This window comes from Heliconius melpomene, chromosome 14 (genome assembly GCF_056956725.1).
Source record: "Heliconius melpomene rosina isolate 202511_hmr_F chromosome 14, ASM5695672v1, whole genome shotgun sequence".
Classification (NCBI taxonomy): Eukaryota; Metazoa; Arthropoda; class Insecta; order Lepidoptera; family Nymphalidae; genus Heliconius; species Heliconius melpomene.
Window position 1 is genome coordinate 3,939,678 of NC_140402.1, and position 19,896 is coordinate 3,959,573.

The 19,896-nt window shown below is 31.9% G+C and overlaps 1 protein-coding gene across 1 annotated transcript in view; it reads right to left on the reverse strand.

Annotated features, from left to right (window-relative positions):
* Positions 1-18,253, reverse strand: part of Src42A (Tyrosine-protein kinase Src42A) — a 54,141-nt gene extending 35,888 nt beyond the window's left edge. The window contains exon 1 of the mRNA XM_085197120.1: positions 17,671-18,253. Within this exon, the coding sequence (XP_085053246.1) occupies positions 17,671-18,038 (368 nt within the window). The 5' untranslated portion in view covers positions 18,039-18,253. The remainder of the gene's footprint in view (positions 1-17,670) is intronic.
* Between the last annotated feature and the right edge of the window lie 1,643 nt (positions 18,254-19,896).

Consider the following 19,896-nt stretch of genomic DNA (forward strand, 5'->3'; position numbering starts at 1 on the left):
ATATTTTAGTCCAATAACATCCCATTATTTAGTATCTAAATTATTATATTATTTGTGTAATAACTTTAAGGCTCCAATGTACAAGCTGAATGCAATTATATGCGCAAATGCCAATCAACAGTTAGAACTGGCGCCGGCGCAGCTTGTGGATGCGTGGCCCGTATGTGGGACAGACAAATCAAGTATTAATTATCCCCATACAACGCCTAATCAACTTTGTATGGGTCAACATCGAGGAATGTCATCTTGATGCGTTCGAATTTAAGGGCGGACGTTTTCGCGGAATATTTTTATACTAGTGAACCCGAACGCGGCTACGCCCGCTTAAACTGTACGAATATTTATTAAATATATTTATGAAATTATTTTCAATAGAGAGATGCGTTAAGCAAGCTCATTTTGGGTGACGTTTTCTAACAACAAACTTTGCAAATCGTTGCTTAGCAACGGTCGCATAGCGACGGTTGTTATTAACATGGCAGAATAAATTGCATGTGAAATTAATAATTTTAATATATTGGTATATATCGAAACCCTTCATCCCGTGACCCTCAAGTATCTCTGAGTATTTTATCACAATTAAATTAGTGGTTTGGCCCTGATTGCGTAAAAGACAGACAGATAGACAGAGAGAGAGACAGAGTTACTTTCGAATTTATAATATACGTAAGGAAGTTGTTCCTAAAAAATGCACCCCCACAGCTTAATTTAAATGTATTTAAGGACCTTTGTAGGATGAAGCCTACTTTCAGCTTACTGCTGTTTACATTTCATCATTCATAATTTGCGTTAAGCAAATTCAAGTCTTCAAATATCAAAAAAAATCTTAGACATTTTCTTTTTCTCTCCTCTTTACTCTCTGTAATAATGTCCTAGATACAATACTAAAGACAACATATTAGGAATATATTTCATTGTCAAATATTTTTTAACATTGAAAAAAAAAGAAGCCTAATATATTTTTCATGACTAGTAAACAAACGTCAGCATATTCGTGATAATTTGTTTAAGAGCGACGACTACACGGAATAACTTTCTGTTTATCGGAATTCCGACAAGAGCAACGGACAGGAAAATAATGTTCGAATCATTTTCAACAACCTTCAAGTACCAGATGCTGATTTAGATTCGTGGTACTATTACGTCAAATAAGGTATCCGTGACGGTGCAGTTTATAGGTTCAAGTAAATTTTAATAAATTTATTTCCATTATTCTTCTTTTAAAATTTAAATAAAATTAATTAAAAGAAAATGGTGTAAATAAGTCGATAAAACACATAAAAAACAAGCGACTGTTTTTATAGAGTTCATTAAAATAAATAAAATTTGTTTCTAAATATGTATTTTGTTGCTTTCAAAGAAAATGTTGTTTTAATTAAGAACAAAATCAAAAATAATATAATTTATTACATGTAGACACCAAAAATCAAGAGTTTGTAGGTCATTTTGATTAAACTTCACAGACGTTGTGTGACAGCTTGATGGAAATACATCGGAAGCAATCATGTTGATCCTTATCAAAGTAAGTATTATTCCAAAATTTATATTTTAAAACACATCAAGAGGAAATATTAATAATATTTGCATACTTTTTATTTGGAAAATGATATATGTATGACATCGATTTAAATAAGTACTATTACTTTTAGTGCCATTAAAAAGCACCTTACCAATATATGCAAGTATATTATTTTTGTCGACAGTTAAGTCACGTGAACAACGGATTCTTTATTCGTGTGAAAATAGAGAAATTATAGAGAATTTTTATTCGTTACTATTTTTCAAAAAAAATCTTTAAAATTAAAGAGAAATGCGAAGCTATGTATTGCGTAATATCAAATGAAAAAAAAACATTAATTACAAACATATATTATATTCTTTTAAAATAAATACTAAAAGCGGGACTGAAAATCAGACCACGGCGACCATTAACCACTACTACCTACCCACTTACAGCTAAAACTTATGACGCATTGTATTTTCTTTTAAGAGAGAACGAAAATTATTCATTGAAAATTGTTTGTTGACAACCAGTGGGTAACGACCATTTTGAACTTCCGCCTGTGCGCATTCACATCGACCAGTGTACTTGCCGTGCCGGCTGGCACAGTAATTTCGTGGAAGCGTCAGCGCGCCGCGACACTGGCGCCAGGAGGCGGCGCCCAACCGAGCATTTCGCGACGTTCGGCTTTTTTCTCGGCACATATTAATGTGGCACTCTCAATTAATACAGCTTCATTTGCAAAAGATATCATTTTATTACTCATGTTACATGTATTTTCTTAATTACCTTAAAAATCTTTTTATTTTAGTGTTGGAATTTGAAGCGTAGTCACTATTTGTTTGGGTGAACGAAGGTAGTTTTAAATATATTTTAAATATTTCGTTCTTAGTACTAGTTAAAGCTTGAAGTATTCATGGCAATTAATTTTAAAAAGCCTAGGCCAGCTCGAGGCCAATTGTGGCGTAGGGGCCCCCTTATATTGAGACAAAAGCGCACAACAGTCCAAGTATTGGCCAATATTTAACGAATGACTATAATATCGTTATATATTACGCAATCCGAATCTTGTTTCGCTACATATATAACTAACTAAGTATCAACGAGGCATCTGTTCATTCACAATATTCAAAACCAATGAAGTGCAAATTCGCTTGAGCGGTAGAGTTCCGTTATGGATGGTAAAACCATTAGAAAAAAATATTACGCAAGCTCTTATATGATCACTTCTCCGTAAAGTGGCTATATCTTATAGATATATATTTTATATAAGGAAAAAAAATCACACATTTTTGCTACAATATTTACTGTTAACATATTTACTATGAAATAGTTAAATGATAAGTTGTTATCACTAGCTGGAAACAATTTAAAAATGTATATTTTTTATTACATCAGGGTATGCAAAGGAAACATAGTGTTAGGACACTCCGTTCCACATTTACCGCCGAATTTTGGAGGCATTGCATGTTGAAGATGTATTAACAAATAAATAACATGTGATCTTATATTGTATTTTAAGTTTAACTTATTATGTATTAAAATTCTCAATAAAAAATGTGAACGACGACATCTTTTTATTTTAATAAATTTTAATTTGCAATGATGATTAAGATGTGTTGAGCACCTCGTTAGTTATTAAAATGTATATTTTAATATTAAATTCTTTAGTAAGTAAATATTTACTTTAAAATCTGACATAATACTTGGAATTTGTTTTTTGTATAACATTGGAATAATATACTTTAATTTAGCAACAGCATGAAGCTGTTGCCTGCATACAGCAGGGTAGGCAGAGGCAGAGTTTCGACACCAGAGCGAAGAAAACATTCAATATTTCATTTCAAGAAGTGCCAACAGAACCCAAAACCTGTCTCGTCGTCTTGTGCCTCTGCACCATGACTAACTTCATATTTCATAACATACTTTTATTTAGGTTTTTCCTTCACAATCCACCATATCATGGCGAGGATGACAAGGATATGAAAGCAAGAACACATCTCAAGTAATATTCCGCCTTTCGCCTAACAAAGCGCGCTTTGTCTCCTCACCGAGATATGAAAATATTTTTGCTACTACACTGCAGTTTAAGAACTATAGGAGTTCTCATCGTGTATGTGTGTGTGTATGAATTACCTCAATTTTATTCTTTTCATCTGATTGTAAGGCCTGGACTTCATGACAGAGGAGTAGAGACGAACGAAGAAATGTTTTTTTAACAATCAATAGAAATTTGTTATTCACACATCTCGTGTCTAGTGGATATCGTTAAGCTTGTCTTCTAAGTATCCGCTTTGAACTTCTCTATACATCTCCGTTATGTTGGAGTCCGAGCCTAAACACAACAGTTATTGATTCAAACTCAACTCAAATAAATGAATTATTACGGAGAGCAAAGTGTTTAGACAGTAGATTCTTTCCAGCTATATTCGACTGCTAATAAAGCGGGAAACTGAAAAAAAGAAAAGCTAGTCCCAATTAGCCAATGTATCTACATACATGTACAAAAGTAAGCAAATTCTTTTATATAATAAAAATAAACAAAACATCCACCCAGCACGGAGATGGAACGTGCACCGAGTCATGAAGCTTTTTCTCATCATGACGTTTATATTATTCATATTGATATAGGATTGAGGCTAGCGTAATCAAATACGAGGAAATAATTAATGTAAGCAAATACCTACTCTTCTAAATCTGCCTCGTTACATATTTAAGGCTTCTTTTATAGAAATATAAAAACCATATTAAATAAACCTTTGTAAGCTAAGCTATTGAAAATATAAATGATTTAAAATGGTACTTTTAAGTTATTAGGAAATATATTTCATAATTCAAATGAATATCCCCTTTTTTCACAAGATACGTTCACGTCAAAGTTTTTGAAGAATGTATATATGTACAAGTAGGTAAAAGATATTAAGCATCCGTTACCAACCGCCAAGTTAGTGCACATGGGGAAAAACTAGAAATCAGAAATATTGATTTGCTGAAGCATCTCTATTACATGTAATCTAATATTTTATAGTCAGTACAAATGTATAGTCAGTACATTATATTTATACAAGTCTATGGCCACAGAATAAATGGATAATACAAAATAATAAACAACAAAAATACCTTTTCTAATTTCTTAAAACTCACTTTGCCTATCTTCCTAATCTAATCTTGTAAGCTGAATTCAGTATTTCGATCTAAACTAAAACATCCTTAATCTCACAAATGTTACAATTAGAATACTATTATTAGTTCATGTGAATGTATTTTAAAATCTAAATTTCTCTTTAGTAAATTTATTTCATAGATGATTAAAACAAAATCAACTTTTCTATCACCATCCGTACCAGCCCAACAAATCCCCATCATCTCTAAAGGGACGAGCGTGCGTTTTTCAGGATAATCTAATAAAATATAATTTACAAAGTAATTAGTAAGTAATATAATGTGGTAGTTTAATTCGCCCGTCGTAACGTTCTCGGAGTACGTCAATCCACAGATTACGGTGTAAGAGCGATCTAGACGCGAACGTAGAAAGTTGCGGCGCGACTGGACGGCGCCTACGCACGTATGTCCTGCACTGCGAGCATTAAAAAAAACGAGAGAAAAAAGGCACAAAAACGCCGGAGACAGACTAAACAAAAGTAACTATCTATATCCAGAGGAGCTGGAGGATAGAGAAAATAGACAATTATCGAACACATCCAAGGCTATCTGTTCTAAGAATAAAACACTAATGAATAGTTTGTTGATCCCGATAGCTGATGCTTCATAAAATGGACTGTAGTAATGGTTTTAGTTTGTTTTTTTTTTATTATCGATAGAGCTGGGCCCTTGAGCGTTATTCTTGTTACAATTTATTGATACTGGCAATTTTGATATGTTTAAAATAGCAAGAGGTGGTTTTAGTTAACTTTTTTTAATATTAAATTTAAACTAAACTATTTATTTTTAACAATAAATATAATAGAACTAGAGTTCTATTTCGGAATAAAAAATAATAATATTATATTCTAATAGAATATATATCGCGGTGAAATCGCAGCCGTCATTAATGTAAGCATGCAGTGTCATTAAGCATTTGTTTACGTGTTATCTATTCGTGTTAAGAGGTCGATTTGATAAATTTCGCTAATTATAAGTGAATGTTAAATATTTCTTCGTATTAAAAATAACATCAAGTTGTATGCATATAAAATTTTAATATCTCGTATGCTGGTAGAGGGAATTGTTCAACAATTTTAATTACTTTGTAAAGTTATGAATACAATATTTTTTTATTTGTATAATAAATAATAATTGGAATCTACTTCTAAAATTGTCATGGTGATTTTATTTAAGCTAACCTGTTCTGTCCTATTGCTGGGCAAAGCCTCCAGACACCAGTTCTTCCATTTTGGTAATAGTAATAAATCTAATTTTAATCTTAATAAAATCTTAAATTGTTTAACTTATATTATTAGTTTAATTTGGTAAATGATATAGATGGTTACAAAAACTCAAGACTTACACTTTTACCTAGCGACCGAGGGAAAGGGAATCCTTTATAAGCAATACGTCCAAAAGAACAATACCAACGCTCAAAAGATTATCACGAAAGAGGAAGCCTTAACCCACATTTCAAAATGATTACAAAGGAATGTCACGAAGCAGCAAAACACTGTTTGGATAATGGTATAGCTATAGAGTATAAACAATCGCCAACCGCGGGCGCGCGGGTCGACGAACGACCTAGCTCGCGCAAGGCGTTTCCTCCGCGATGTAGAAACACGGTGCGAACGTGCGCGATTAGAGAGACGAGCGCGATTTTATATGTTAATAATGAATAAAATAATGAATTAAAGTATCATTTGTAATGATAGCAACTAAATGACAAAGTATTATTCTTTGATAATGATAATGATTTCATTTAATAAGGAACGCTTTTCGATACGTATAAAATTAGTCGAGTACATAACACGTAATGGGTCCAGAAATCGGTGGGAAATGGGGAACGAGTGTCTCAACATTAGATTCTCAGGTACTGCCTACTTAGCTAAAATTAAAAAAAAAAAATTCTAATTGCATCAGCATTACAATTGTAACTTTAAAAAATATATAATAAAAAAAAACAAACATCTAAACAAACAACAAACGTATCCAAAAGCGACACCGGAAGTATCTATATCTACGAAAAAAAAAAAAATTAATTAAACGCGACCGATTCGCAGTATCCATACCAGTTTGGGCATTGCAAAACTCTCACTTGACGAATGTCGCATTCGCATCTCACATGTTCGACGTTGCCGATGAAATTGGCAGCCAGCAAAAAAAAAAGAAGCATAATTTTGACTGAAGTTTCTAATCATATCTGGGTCAACGGAAACTTCCACTAGAACCACTGAAAGTTACATTTACATCACTCCTCGTTTGATAGACAACGCTCGGTACCAGGATCTGGTCAGCACGAGAAACGCGATAATTGACGAGGGGAATTTCTTGTTTTTTTTTTTTTATTATACATCTAGCTGCCAACAAAGATTAAACGACCGCCGTTCGTTTGAAATGCAACACGTCAGAATCTATTTGAATTCGTAATTAGGATTAAATATCTCCATATTTTGATTGGTGACAAATAAATGGAGACAGCGAAAATGTGTAGGATGACAGCCGTGGATTGAAAAGTGAATTCATGTAAGATGAAACAAAAAATGGGAATAAGTGAAAGCAGTTTTTTAAATGCTGAATTTTTACAATAAACATGCATGATACAATTCGCTGGAGTGTGGACCAAAGTGCAGTGATAATTGAAAGTGTCATCAAGTGTCACTTACGTACACTTCGCCAGCCATCCAGTGAGCCTGTAGCTAGTAGTAGGCAGTAGGTATGTGTGTCAAGATGTTTTCACGGTCTTGGCTTTTGACTTCATAAAATCGACCGTGACATGGGTGTTTGTAGGTAGCTTCGATTGCCATAGGTCTATCACTTCAATATATCTTCTCTTATATCAAATCATAAGCATAATATAAAAATGATTGTTTAACGTGCGTTTTGTTTTTTGTTATTTGAGGCCAGCTGTGGCGCAGAATTATGACTAATGTAAACACGATAGGTTGTGGGTTTGATTCCTACTCGAGAAAATGAAATATTTTCATTTTTTTCGCTCTGGTGTCAAGGCAAAGCGCGCCGTTGCTTTAGGTTCAACACACAATGCCACCAAAATTCGACGGAAGATGGAGAGCGGAGTGTTTTCACACTAGGTGCCTATTCTGCTGTGTGCGGGATACAGCGTGACGCTAATGTGTTTTTTCATCATAATAATTGTACATAACCAACGATTATAATATACGCAATATTCATAACCATGAATATTAAACATGTAAAACAGTGTTTACATTTTCAATTCACGTTATATTATTATAACTATGGAGGCATTAACCTAATTTCGTTGTTTTCAAAGCGCTGCTGCCTATTGAATGCTATCGGGAGTTACCTACGGCACGCGCGAGACATTTACAAAGTCGTCAATGTGAGGGAAATTGCTCACCGGTCATTCTGTGAACAGCTCGACATGCTGTTTCAGTTTCGTCACATCACAGCTGGACACTTTCTAAAGAAACTGCAACTAATAACTGTGGCATGAAGCCGCCTGCCTGCCTTCCACTGGAGACATGTGATAATAAGGTATAATTGCACACCAACTCTGTGACTATATTTAGCCTAGCCAACGCTCAGGATCTGGCCGCGTATGCGACTCGTTCAATTACGTAAAGCGGTTGAGCCCATTTCTAATCTAAAAATAATCGTAGGCTGTACAGACATTGGCGCCACTAGGATCGTACGTGAAAGTAAATACAATTATCACCGGCGATATATAATTAAATAAAATACATTTTATAAACATGTTGTGAATCGCGGCTTCGGTCGTATTAAAAACCTTAATCGCGATGAAACTTTAATGGATAATAAAATCAAATATTATATTGATTTTAAAATTTTCCTTAACGATCAATATTTAATTGCTTTACTTACGGAGAATTTACATGTTTTAAAATGTGAAAATAAAAAAGCAAAAACAAAGAGTATAGAAATGCAAAATTAAAATAAGTTATATTTATTTTTATTACAGAATATAATTGTTGACAAATAACTAACTAATGAGCGAAAAGCAAAAGCACGTGACGATACAATCACTTAAAGGACACTTACTTATTGTTCTTACTTAGGTTATTGTTTCCACATCACGTTTCTTCTACTAATAAATCACCTCAATAATTCAAACTAATTCATTGTTTTAAATACATAAATTATATTCTTTTTGTTAATCGGTGTTACAGTCTACAACCAAACATTAATTGGCATTTTACGAGGTTTTAAAATATCGATGAAAGATTTTATTATCTCATAAAAAAAATTGGGAATTTCCAATAATTTGAATAAACATACAAAAACATTTATCATTCCTAGTTACAATTAGAAATATAAACACCATTTAGTAAATAGACATATTATAATAATAATTATCAAAAATGACAAAATCGTCAAACATTACGGAGATTGATAACATAATTCTACGGCGTACAAATCCGCGACTGAACCAGGGGTAATACATCGGTGGCGCCGGTGGCACTTAATCGTTCGTCTGCGCGTGCTGTGCGAATTTTCCCCTGCACTTACTACAACATTAGCAAAGGGAAGCTATCATTTACGTGGCGACGGGGCGGGATCCAGGGGCCGACCGGATTATTTTACTTGTAAGACTTCAAGCGCTAATTAAAGTATTAAGTAATTGAAATTGGAGAATTTTGTCACTAGTGGAATATCTATCTACTAAATTATATTAGTTATAATAAATTCCTAAATATTTCACACATTTCTGATTTTAGAAAAGTAATATCTCCCATTAAGCCAACTAAACCAACACCAAGTTAAACAAAAATTATCACAGTCATCCTAAAGATGCAGTTTGACTAGTCGAACACGTGAAAAAGGGGCAACGTTCGTACGCGACACATCGTCTGCAGTGACCTTAATTGCACGCGATCTCGGCCGCTGCTCTCTCTTAAATCAAACTTGAGGGCCCTAGAACCCCACTTATCACTAGGCGTACAGATCATCCGCCCTAGCACGTGAAGGTGTGCCTTATGCAATGAGCCAATGACCGCGTCGACTCGTTTGCGCTACCTCTTCGTCATTTTGATAGGATCAGATAATTTAATTTCTTAGCTAAAGTCTGAATTGATCTAGAAATGTTGTGAAAGGCCCCCGATATTAATATTAAAATTCATATTCGTAGCTGTTCTTATATAAGAATTAGCTGACGCCAATAAAATATACTAATTCGAATTCCACTTCCATGTTTGGGGAGAGATAGATTCTTAATTAAGTTCTTGACTAAATTACTAAAGCATAAAATTCTACATAACATATTATAAAAAAACCAAAAAAATGTGCTTTAAATTGCAGACTCTTTCTCCTTCCTTCATTGAGCATTTTTTCAAAACAGCAGATGTGTTGGAATGTGCAATTATAAATAATTTTAAATATAAAAAAAAATATGTTATACACTAATAAAAACATTATACAAATATGTGAGAAAAAAAGTTAACTAGCACTAGCCAGAGCGGTGAACTCGGGCATCCTGTCTCCTAGGCCGTCAGAACTTGACAGCAACAGTCTTTACTAGGAAATGTGAGTTTTCAGAAGCCGTTAGTAACACAGAACCCATAACTTTTTGGGTCAATTGATCGACATACCTTATCGGATTCCACTTCTTGCGGATATACACAGCTTGAGTATAAAGAAAACCTCCAATTTACTTAAAGCTGCTATTTTTAGCTATAAACAAAGACGATAAAATGTACAAATTAGCATAATCCACGGGTAATAAAAATAACGTATAATAGATCCCGCATGCACAATATTTCGAGGACATGTTTCTAGAAGCTTTGAAATGCACATACTAATTTGCTTATGCATTTTAGAAATATTTCAAAAGGAATTAATCGTAAATTCGCAAAAAAAATAACTTTTTTCCTGTTTCCACTATATTTATCGTGAATTATGCAGAGAAACACATAAAATTTGAACTATCTTACATAGAACTAGGACCACGGTTAATTTAACCATAATATAGCAGCCTATGCAAATACTTAGGGTTTATAGTTAATGGTCGATCAGAATGCGTTGGTAAGTGTTATATGTCGGTTGACGCGGTTTGCGATTCAGCGAAACGGTTGACAGGAAGCCACTCCGGGATCGCGCTTACATGCCATGCATAATCACATTCTACGTCTTAACTATCGTGATATGTGTGAATGTATGAAAAACGTGTATCGCTGGTGGAGACAATGATTCTTACTAATTGCCATAATCTGTAGAGTTATTTATTATGTCCAGTCGTAATTTAGCACAAGCGTGTAAACGGTTCGATTCCAACTCGAGGATATTTTTCATATTTTTATTTCTTCACTCTGGTATCGAGACAAAGAGCGGCGTTCGATCTGGATTTGGTTAAATTTATGAAAATGGCGGACTAATATATTTATCTTTTCTTTTTGTCATTGACGTTATTGAAAAATGAAAAAAAAAAAACAATATTCACATCAATATTTGCATTATCAGGACAAGTAACACCAGTTTTCCTATTGTAATATTATAGGTTTAACATAAAAACTTAAGTACATATTTTCCTGTTAATGAATCATATAATAATATACCAGTATATAATACCGTACATTGCCAAGTAAAATACCAACGGTTCCTATCAAAAGTTAATTAAAGTTTAAAGAAAAAAAATGATAAAATTTTCTGATCATACAAAAAACAATATATTTCAAACTGTCAAAGATTACTTCATTTGAAAGAAAACTAAACAAAAACCCCATAGAAAACAATTAATTTAACCATAAACATTCCAAACACGAAAAGCAATAAAATGTTTGTACAGTGGCGTTGGTTGATAGTTTCATTCACTCATCAGCACACCGTTAAGTAAGCTGCAAGAATAGCTATTAGCTGAGTAGCCCAGCACAGACGCTACCTATAACACGAGAGGTATGAGAACTTCCAACATTTCATATTTGCCTTACAATTTGCCTGTTTGATCAGGAAATGTTTCCTTGTGAGCATATATTGATATGGCAGCTAGTGTTAGTTTCTTTGTTAATATTATAATGTTATTATAATTTACTGAGAGAATTTAGTGTTAAGACACTCCATTCGTCATTTTTCATCGAATTCTGGAGGCATTGCTTACTTAACGTCGCGCTTGCCTCGATACCAGAGCGAAGGAAATGGCAATATTAAAATATTTGATTTTCTCGAGTAGGAATCGAACCTACAACCAGTGGCGTTTACAGTCAAATTTGTATCCCTACGCCACGGCTGGCCTCTGTTATGATTTAACTTTTAAAATAACCTCAAATAGGCAAATTTATTAAAATCGTTTTGTTTTTACTTAAACCTATAATAAATACTGCTACCTCTACCAATAGGTACCAATTATAATATGGTTAAATTTAGCTACCTATTATTTATATACAATATTAGGTTCAAGGAGCAATTGAAAAACATTGTTCGCATTTAATTCGACCATGACGAATAGGTCAAACACTAACAAACAACAATAAAACTACCTACATATAGTAAAAAATATTGACGTAAAAATAAAAGGTCAAAGTTCTTTGTCGTGCTAATTGTAAGAGAAACGGCGCCATTAGCAAAAAATCAATGAATCATTTCTAAATGATTATGTAAAAAAAAATTAAATCTAATTTTAATTAAAGCTCTAACACGTCATAAGGAAGTTGCTAAATAAAGATAAGGTAAGAGGCAAGCTACCGTCAGTAGAGACTTGTAACAAGACAACAACTTGTAAATATTATTTTTTTATTCTCTCTCAGTTTCACGCAGTATCCCGCACATAGCAGGGTTAGCACAGGGTACCTGGAAACCTAGTAATAGTCGGTTTCCATTAAGACAGTTTCATTCTCCACTTATCTCTGAATTCTGTGGGCATTGCGTGTTGATGTGGCGGAATTAAACGCCGCTTGCTCAACTATGCTTTTAAATATGCGAAATAAATGTCAAAATTAAATGATACCTATATATAAACAAAAAAATGTTAAAGCTATATCTCTAAAGAGCTTTCTTTAGAGATACGACAAAAATTTATGTACCTACATTTTATGTTTATTTCATATTAACGCTTTGTTAAAAAAAATCAGACAATATGTTATTACGGTTTTTATAATAAAACGATAATAAGGTGCTTCCCTAGTTCAAGTACATAAAAGGTTACACGCAAAACTGATGACGTTAAGTCCACATATGAGTTATCTGTGGTAGCGGAAATACATAAGGACTCTTTTGTTTGCACTTATAGAGACGCATGAATGTGAAACTCAATTTAATTGTATTTTTTTTATATAGCAAAGTAGGCAGAGCCTGGAAACCTATTGTTAAGATACTCTGTTCTCATTAAAATATTTTTGTTCCGTATTATACGCTGAGCTCTAGAGTAGTCTTGGCAAGCAATACCGTGCGAAGAACGAAGAACTCAACGCCGTGATCGTGCCTCGTTACAGAGCGAGGAAAATACAATATTATCATTTCCTCAAGTGGGAATCGAACCCACACCTTGTGGCCCTGCGTCACGACTGGCCTCAATATAAAAAATTATGACACATATATATTAGTAAATATTAAATACGCACACACGTTATTCCACAAACACTATGCAAAAAACGCAAAGATATCACGTCAATGTTGTTGACTCACAATAACGAGAAGCTTTAAGTGACTACAGAAAAAAAAGGTTAAAAACTTTTATAGAAGGAAGTTTTATTATTAATAAATGGTTTTTTAAATGAAAAATAAAAACACAAAAATACTTTAATACCACTGTGTTTTGTATCAGATATGTAATTATTCTCGGAGTATATTCTATAAGTTTTTTTTACAAAATCACGATAAAATTGAAGCTAATATGTTTTGCTACTGAGGCTTAATTGACTAGTAAATGTTAAGAAATAAAGTGTTCTTAAATTTCCAAGTTTATAAAAGATAAACATGAAAATTGAGTAATTTTTTACTATTAATTTTTATTATTAATTTATTTCTTCATTTAAGTATAAAATTAGCTTCACACTGTATCCCACACATATCCATACAGACAGAGAGAATTTACTGTTAAGACATTCCGATGTTTTCCGCCGAATCTTTCAAGACATTGCGTGTTGATTTGCAGATCTCAACGCCGGGATTTTGCCTAGATGCCAAAGCGAAGAAATGAAAATATTAATAATTAATAATTCATTAACGACGGCATCATTCAAGTATTAAAATAATTAAACTTTGTTGAAAGAGATAAATTAAAAATGAGCGTAGGTATACACATATAATATGCACCGAACCGAAGCCTTCATTTAACTTTAATGCCTGTTAACTTTATGAAGAATTTCATTTATCATAATCGATGTTTCGGTACTAACGACCCTTATATAGCTGTGACCGAATGACCTAAATACCTTCGAGCAATTTCAATTTAGAACACATTCAGTATTTATTATTAACGAACCATTAAAAATTACCTTGGACGATGATTTAAAATTCATATCCAGGAAACGGATGAGAAAGTAAAAGGTTTAAATTCTGAAGAAACGTATAAATAATATAAATAATTGTTACAAAAAACTTTCAAACCTTATAAAGGAGTAATAACAAAAATCTCATTTCCTCATATAAAATTGATAGTTTTAAGCTTCCTAAGGTGATGCTTAGATTATATGCAATAATAGATTAGCATATAAATAGTTTGTAAAATGACAAAATTATCCTCCTCAATGAAAATCATATTATCATAACACGTTTGAAATATCTAAGGAATGTCATTAAATTCATGAGAATCTAAATACGTACGGCGCCAGGTAAATTATGAAAGGGACTGACTGGACGGTGTATTTTTGCATTTAATCGCTTACGCATTTAGAAAATAGAGTAGATATGATAAGACATTAAGATTATAGAAATTATAGAAAATTACTATCATATTTTATCCTATTTCTGTTTTCGGTCTTAGAGATCTTATTAGATATCTATCAATGAAATATAAAAGATTTCAATCATTACCACCTATAAAATTTTTCTTAAATATTTTATACGCCAAAACAAAGTAGCTCCAAACTGACGAAATATCAAAATCTCTTTGTTGTATTAATCATTAACATTTCAAACGAGAACAAAAATAAAAAGTGGGGCTCCGTGAAAGTCTCTCCGTCCGTCAATAATAATTGAAATCACATGACCGATCTCGTACTGCTATAATTCGTTACAAATGTCAGTATATAATATACCTATAACAAAACTTATATTATTCTTAATCAGCTCTAGTATTTTTAATAACAATCTGTCAGCTGTCCGTACGTATGTTAGACATCTATCTCATATAATATTACTTTCGCTTGCAATTTTTCTAACATACACACAAAGTGTGACAAGGATTGGTCGCGCGGTTACGCAATCTCAAGTTTGCAATTATTATTGTAATAGCGTTAAATCTAAACGAGGCATAGCCCGACGCCCGGTGGCGGGGTGAAAGTGGATATTTTTAAAGTAAATATACCTACACACATAATTATTACAAAACCTGTAAAATTTTTAAATTATTTAAATATTTATGTTTTAATTTGTGTTTTTGCTTTTCACAAACACTAAGTAGATAGTAATTATGTATATTAAATATGGATTATTTTAATGGTTTTTTAATAGATTTGAATATATATATTTTTTATTGAACTTTAACAATAACTACAATAATCTGTGATTTGTGTATGTCTGTAAGTTTATATTTGTTAGATAGGCATATTAATATCTGAATGGAAGTTTTTTGTTTCGATAACAATGACGTAACAATTAGAAATAAGATAAGATAAGATAATGATCTTTAGTAGTTTCTGGCTAAAATCGGGCAGTGATCGAAATACATATAATATACTATAATATACTATAAAATACTATATATAGTACTAAATATATACTGTACTATAAATTATATATACTGATTTTTGCATCAATATTTCGTTGACTACTTTTCACGAAATGTATTAAAATTTAATACTTAAAATAAGCTTAACCTATTCCATTTGCTTCAAATTCTTTCACTGCACATTTAAAAAGCTTATAAAATTTAAAATATGACAATTTAAATAAATTTGTTATATAATTAAAGTAAGTAAAAAAAGTAAACTTAACATAAAATAGCATCTGCTATTATGTTATACTATATATATATATAGTCATGATATAGCCTACTATATCATTAAATGTCTTAAAGAAAAAAATAATAGTTATATATTCAAATTCTGTATAAATATACTGGAGGTTATATCAATACTGATATAAGCTAAAGAGTTTGATCAGTTAAATACTCTAATATCAGGAATTACATTTTTTCATATTCCAAATAATTTTGATAGAGATTAAGTTTATAAATATTTGACCGCAACAGAGAATACTTTAACAGTAATTTAAATCACTCAATATTATTTTGTGGTTAATTGATGTTCCTATTTTTAGTAGGTTTATTATTTTTCCTGAAATGACATATTTCACATTTTCCTTTAGTGGAGTAGCCATCACTGAGTACTAATTGGCTTTCTTCACTGTCATATTCATAAATTCCCTTCAAAAATTGAACAAAAAGTGGGGAGCAGAGTGTTTTAACACTAATATATATAGTCTTCTATGCTATTAAATGATATACAGCATGAAGCTATAAATAATAAAACAAAACAGTATTATAAGCCTCAACACTAATATTAAAGTAAATTTATGATTTCCCCATTAGCACATCAATAGGAAATAGTTAGTAAACAACATCCTCATTTACTATATTTAATTTGTTACTAAATTATCACACAAGGTGTATATGAACGTAGATAAAAAACTTGAGAATAACTTTCACATTTCATTGAATTAATACTAATATATATTACATCACAATTTTTAGAATTCCAATCACAAAATGGAAATGCTAATGATATTTAACCATGTAATGTATATAATCAGGTTTTCTGCTTAGGGTAATAGTATGTTTATTTTATGATATCAGAAGAATTAGAGCATCGTATAATCTGTATGTACAATAAAATTGTAATTAATTGATGTTTTTATAAGGAAGGTGTATAAGAAAATCTATTAAAAGGGGCATTTATAAATGAAATTTTTCAATTTTTGTTTACTAGTCTGTGTGTTTATGCAAGCTTTGTTTTAGAACTGCATTTGAATCAGTAAAAAAAATTGTTTAACTGATGCAAATGCAGTTTTTACTATTGTGTTTTTGCAAACTTTCCTAACAGTCACAACAGATAATGTAGTCAAGAAGGTAATTCAGGTAGGAAAATAAATATTCTTATAGTTAGGTTACTAGTCTATACTAAAAATAAGCTTTACTTTTCAACATCACACTTGCAGTGCCCATAAATATGAAATATTTTATCAGCTGTTTACAATTAAATTCTAGTTTTACAGACAAGGAAAAATGTTTAGAAATATATAATGTTGTGTAATAAAAAAAAGACATTATCAAATAATCTTTGATTATTGGGGAATTACACAAAAGTGTAATTGTAATTTATTAGTAAGATAAACAGAATATTTTAGCAAATTACTAAAATTCTATTAATGGATGCAAATGTGAAGCTTTTTAAATGAACCAGATATATCAAAATTAGATGATAATGTGTTTTTCTGTAATATCAAGACCACCTTTCTATTTATGTTCACACTCTATCACTTGGTGTATTGTAATGTGTGCATACCATGCTTTCACTTCATATGCAATGATTCATACTTCCTTTTAACTTTGATATCTACAACTACTAATTTAATATTAATGTTTAGTCATTTGTTATTGAAAAATGTCTGAAAAACATATTTACTTTATGTTTACCTTAATTTTACATAGAAATATTATTGTTTTTGAATAATCATTCAATAGTAAACAAGAATAAAGCTAAAAACACATAAAAATATAATACTGTAAAGGCAAGTGGTTTCGAAACGACGTATTAAATATTTCAATAGACATATTAATAAATAATGTATAGTAAAAAATATAATTAACGTAAATGAAATCGTACAGGATCCGTTCACTATTGTAATGATTGCATAAAACTGATTTGACTACTTACGGCTCGGCCTCTATAGATTGCAAGCGGGCGACATAGTTCGATGGAATGTAACCTTCTTGTTTAGTTTTCTTGCTTCTGGCTAGCCACCAGTCTCCCTGTGTATCATTGAGGATCTCTAAATGTTCTCCCTTTCTAAAGCTAAGGTCTTCGTCGGTCCTAGCATCGTAATCGTACAGGGCAACAAATATTCGGGTGGGAGGGACCTCGTTTGTATCTGGGCCTTGGCTTACAGCAGATCTTATTGGATCAGGTGGAGGTGTTGGTACAGGAGTTTGGAACTGTCTCTCATGATCTTCTTCATGAGGGTTCACCCTTTCATTTTTATTTTTCGACTCCTTTTCCCCCGTGCTACTAAAACAGTTCCCCATTTTCTCTTTACAAGGTGAGACTAGTATCACTTGTTTTACATCAAAACACACACTTGTACAAATCCAAACAACTGTTTAAGTCTTTATTGTCCATTAACATTTTATTATCTCACATGAAAGTCAGAAAAAATCAACGAGAAACATATTTTTAAAGTAAACAAAGAATATAAAACCCCGTTCGGTCATGACTGTAGGCTGCCATTTTGTTGAGTCATAGACAATATATAAGTTGCAATAGAAATAAACTATCTATGAGCTGTCTTAAAAATTATTATAATGAAATTTAAAATATTATATCTAATAAAGTGATGTGTTTTAATTTTAAAATATTTTTTATATACTAAATATTTTCATGTTATTATTCACTTTGATACAAACTGCTTGTAGCGCCATCTAACGTTAATTTGTTAAACTTTAGAGCGCAAAATACTTACGCATAGCTTTACGCTATTAGACACTAGATGGAGTTAAATAATACTTAATATTATTGAGGAATATTATTTTTGAATTACTTATCATTATTTAAATTTGAAGCCGTCGTAACACAGCGGGACAAGGGTGTGACTGTAACGCGACGATTGTGGGTTCGATCCCCACTCGAGGAGGTGGAATACTTATGTACATTTATATTTCCATTTCTTCGCTCTGGTGACGAGGCAAAGCGCGGCGATGAATACTGCCATTCAATACGCAATGCCTCCAGAATTCGGCAGAAAGTGGGGAAGTGTTAATTAGGCTTATTTTATCTAAAAATCTAAGGATGACAAATATAATAATTTTAAGTAAATTAATATTATACGATTTACAAATGATTCGTTATAGCTTCTTTTAAGTTTTATTTTAATTCAATTTTTTTTACTAACTAATACTTTAAATGTTTACATATAATTTTATCTAATTGTGACAATAAAAATCAAAAGCTATCAATAGTATATTACGAATGTTTTATATTATTTTATAAACGATCTTCCTAAACCTAATATTATATTACACATCAACTTATCAGCAGGTCACACACACCCGCAGTTTAATTTATGCACGCCACCTGCGTACCTATTAAGCGATAATAATAAACTTTTACTATATAAGGATTCACCTTAAACAACTATTATTTATACTATAAATTAAATATATTTAATGTCAATGGACGTAGATTATATTACAGATTAAATAACATTATTTTATATTATAATAATAGCAATTAGCGGTAAGAGCGGTAAGAGAGGTATGGGGAGACCTCGATTGACCTTCGAAAACACAGTATCAAAGATACTGGAGGAAGGTTACGTAAAAAGCATGAGGATCCCCCAGAGGGCATGTACGAAGAGGTTGATGACAGTACGAGGCGAAAGAGGTATGTAGAGACCGTAACGTTTGGCGGTCCGTTCTCTCTGACTACCCCGTTAGGGATAAAGCGTGAAGCTATGTATGTAATAACAATTTTAATTGGTTCTGATCTTAGTCTAGTTTAGGACTTAGTTGATCGCTCTTTGTACGCTTACAGAACATAATATTATGTTATATAGGTTAGCGTATAATCTATATATTTTCTTTTCTAAAAACGAAAAAACGGAACCCTGAAAGGATAATTTTCTTGTCCGTTTGTTTACCTTTGTGTTCAATTATATTAAGACCGAGTAAAAGGAGCGCCACCATTCACAACTGTATCTTTTTCTCTGTTCACTCAGAGGCCGTATTCTAGAGCCGTAGCAATTCTTAACGGAGATTACATACACTCCGAGGAGAGCTCCGGAGAGACTGGGTTATTATTTTATGCAAAGGTCAACAATGTAAATATTCTGCTGTTATATTATTGTTACTTAAGACAATAAATAATATAAAATTTTACCAAGATTGT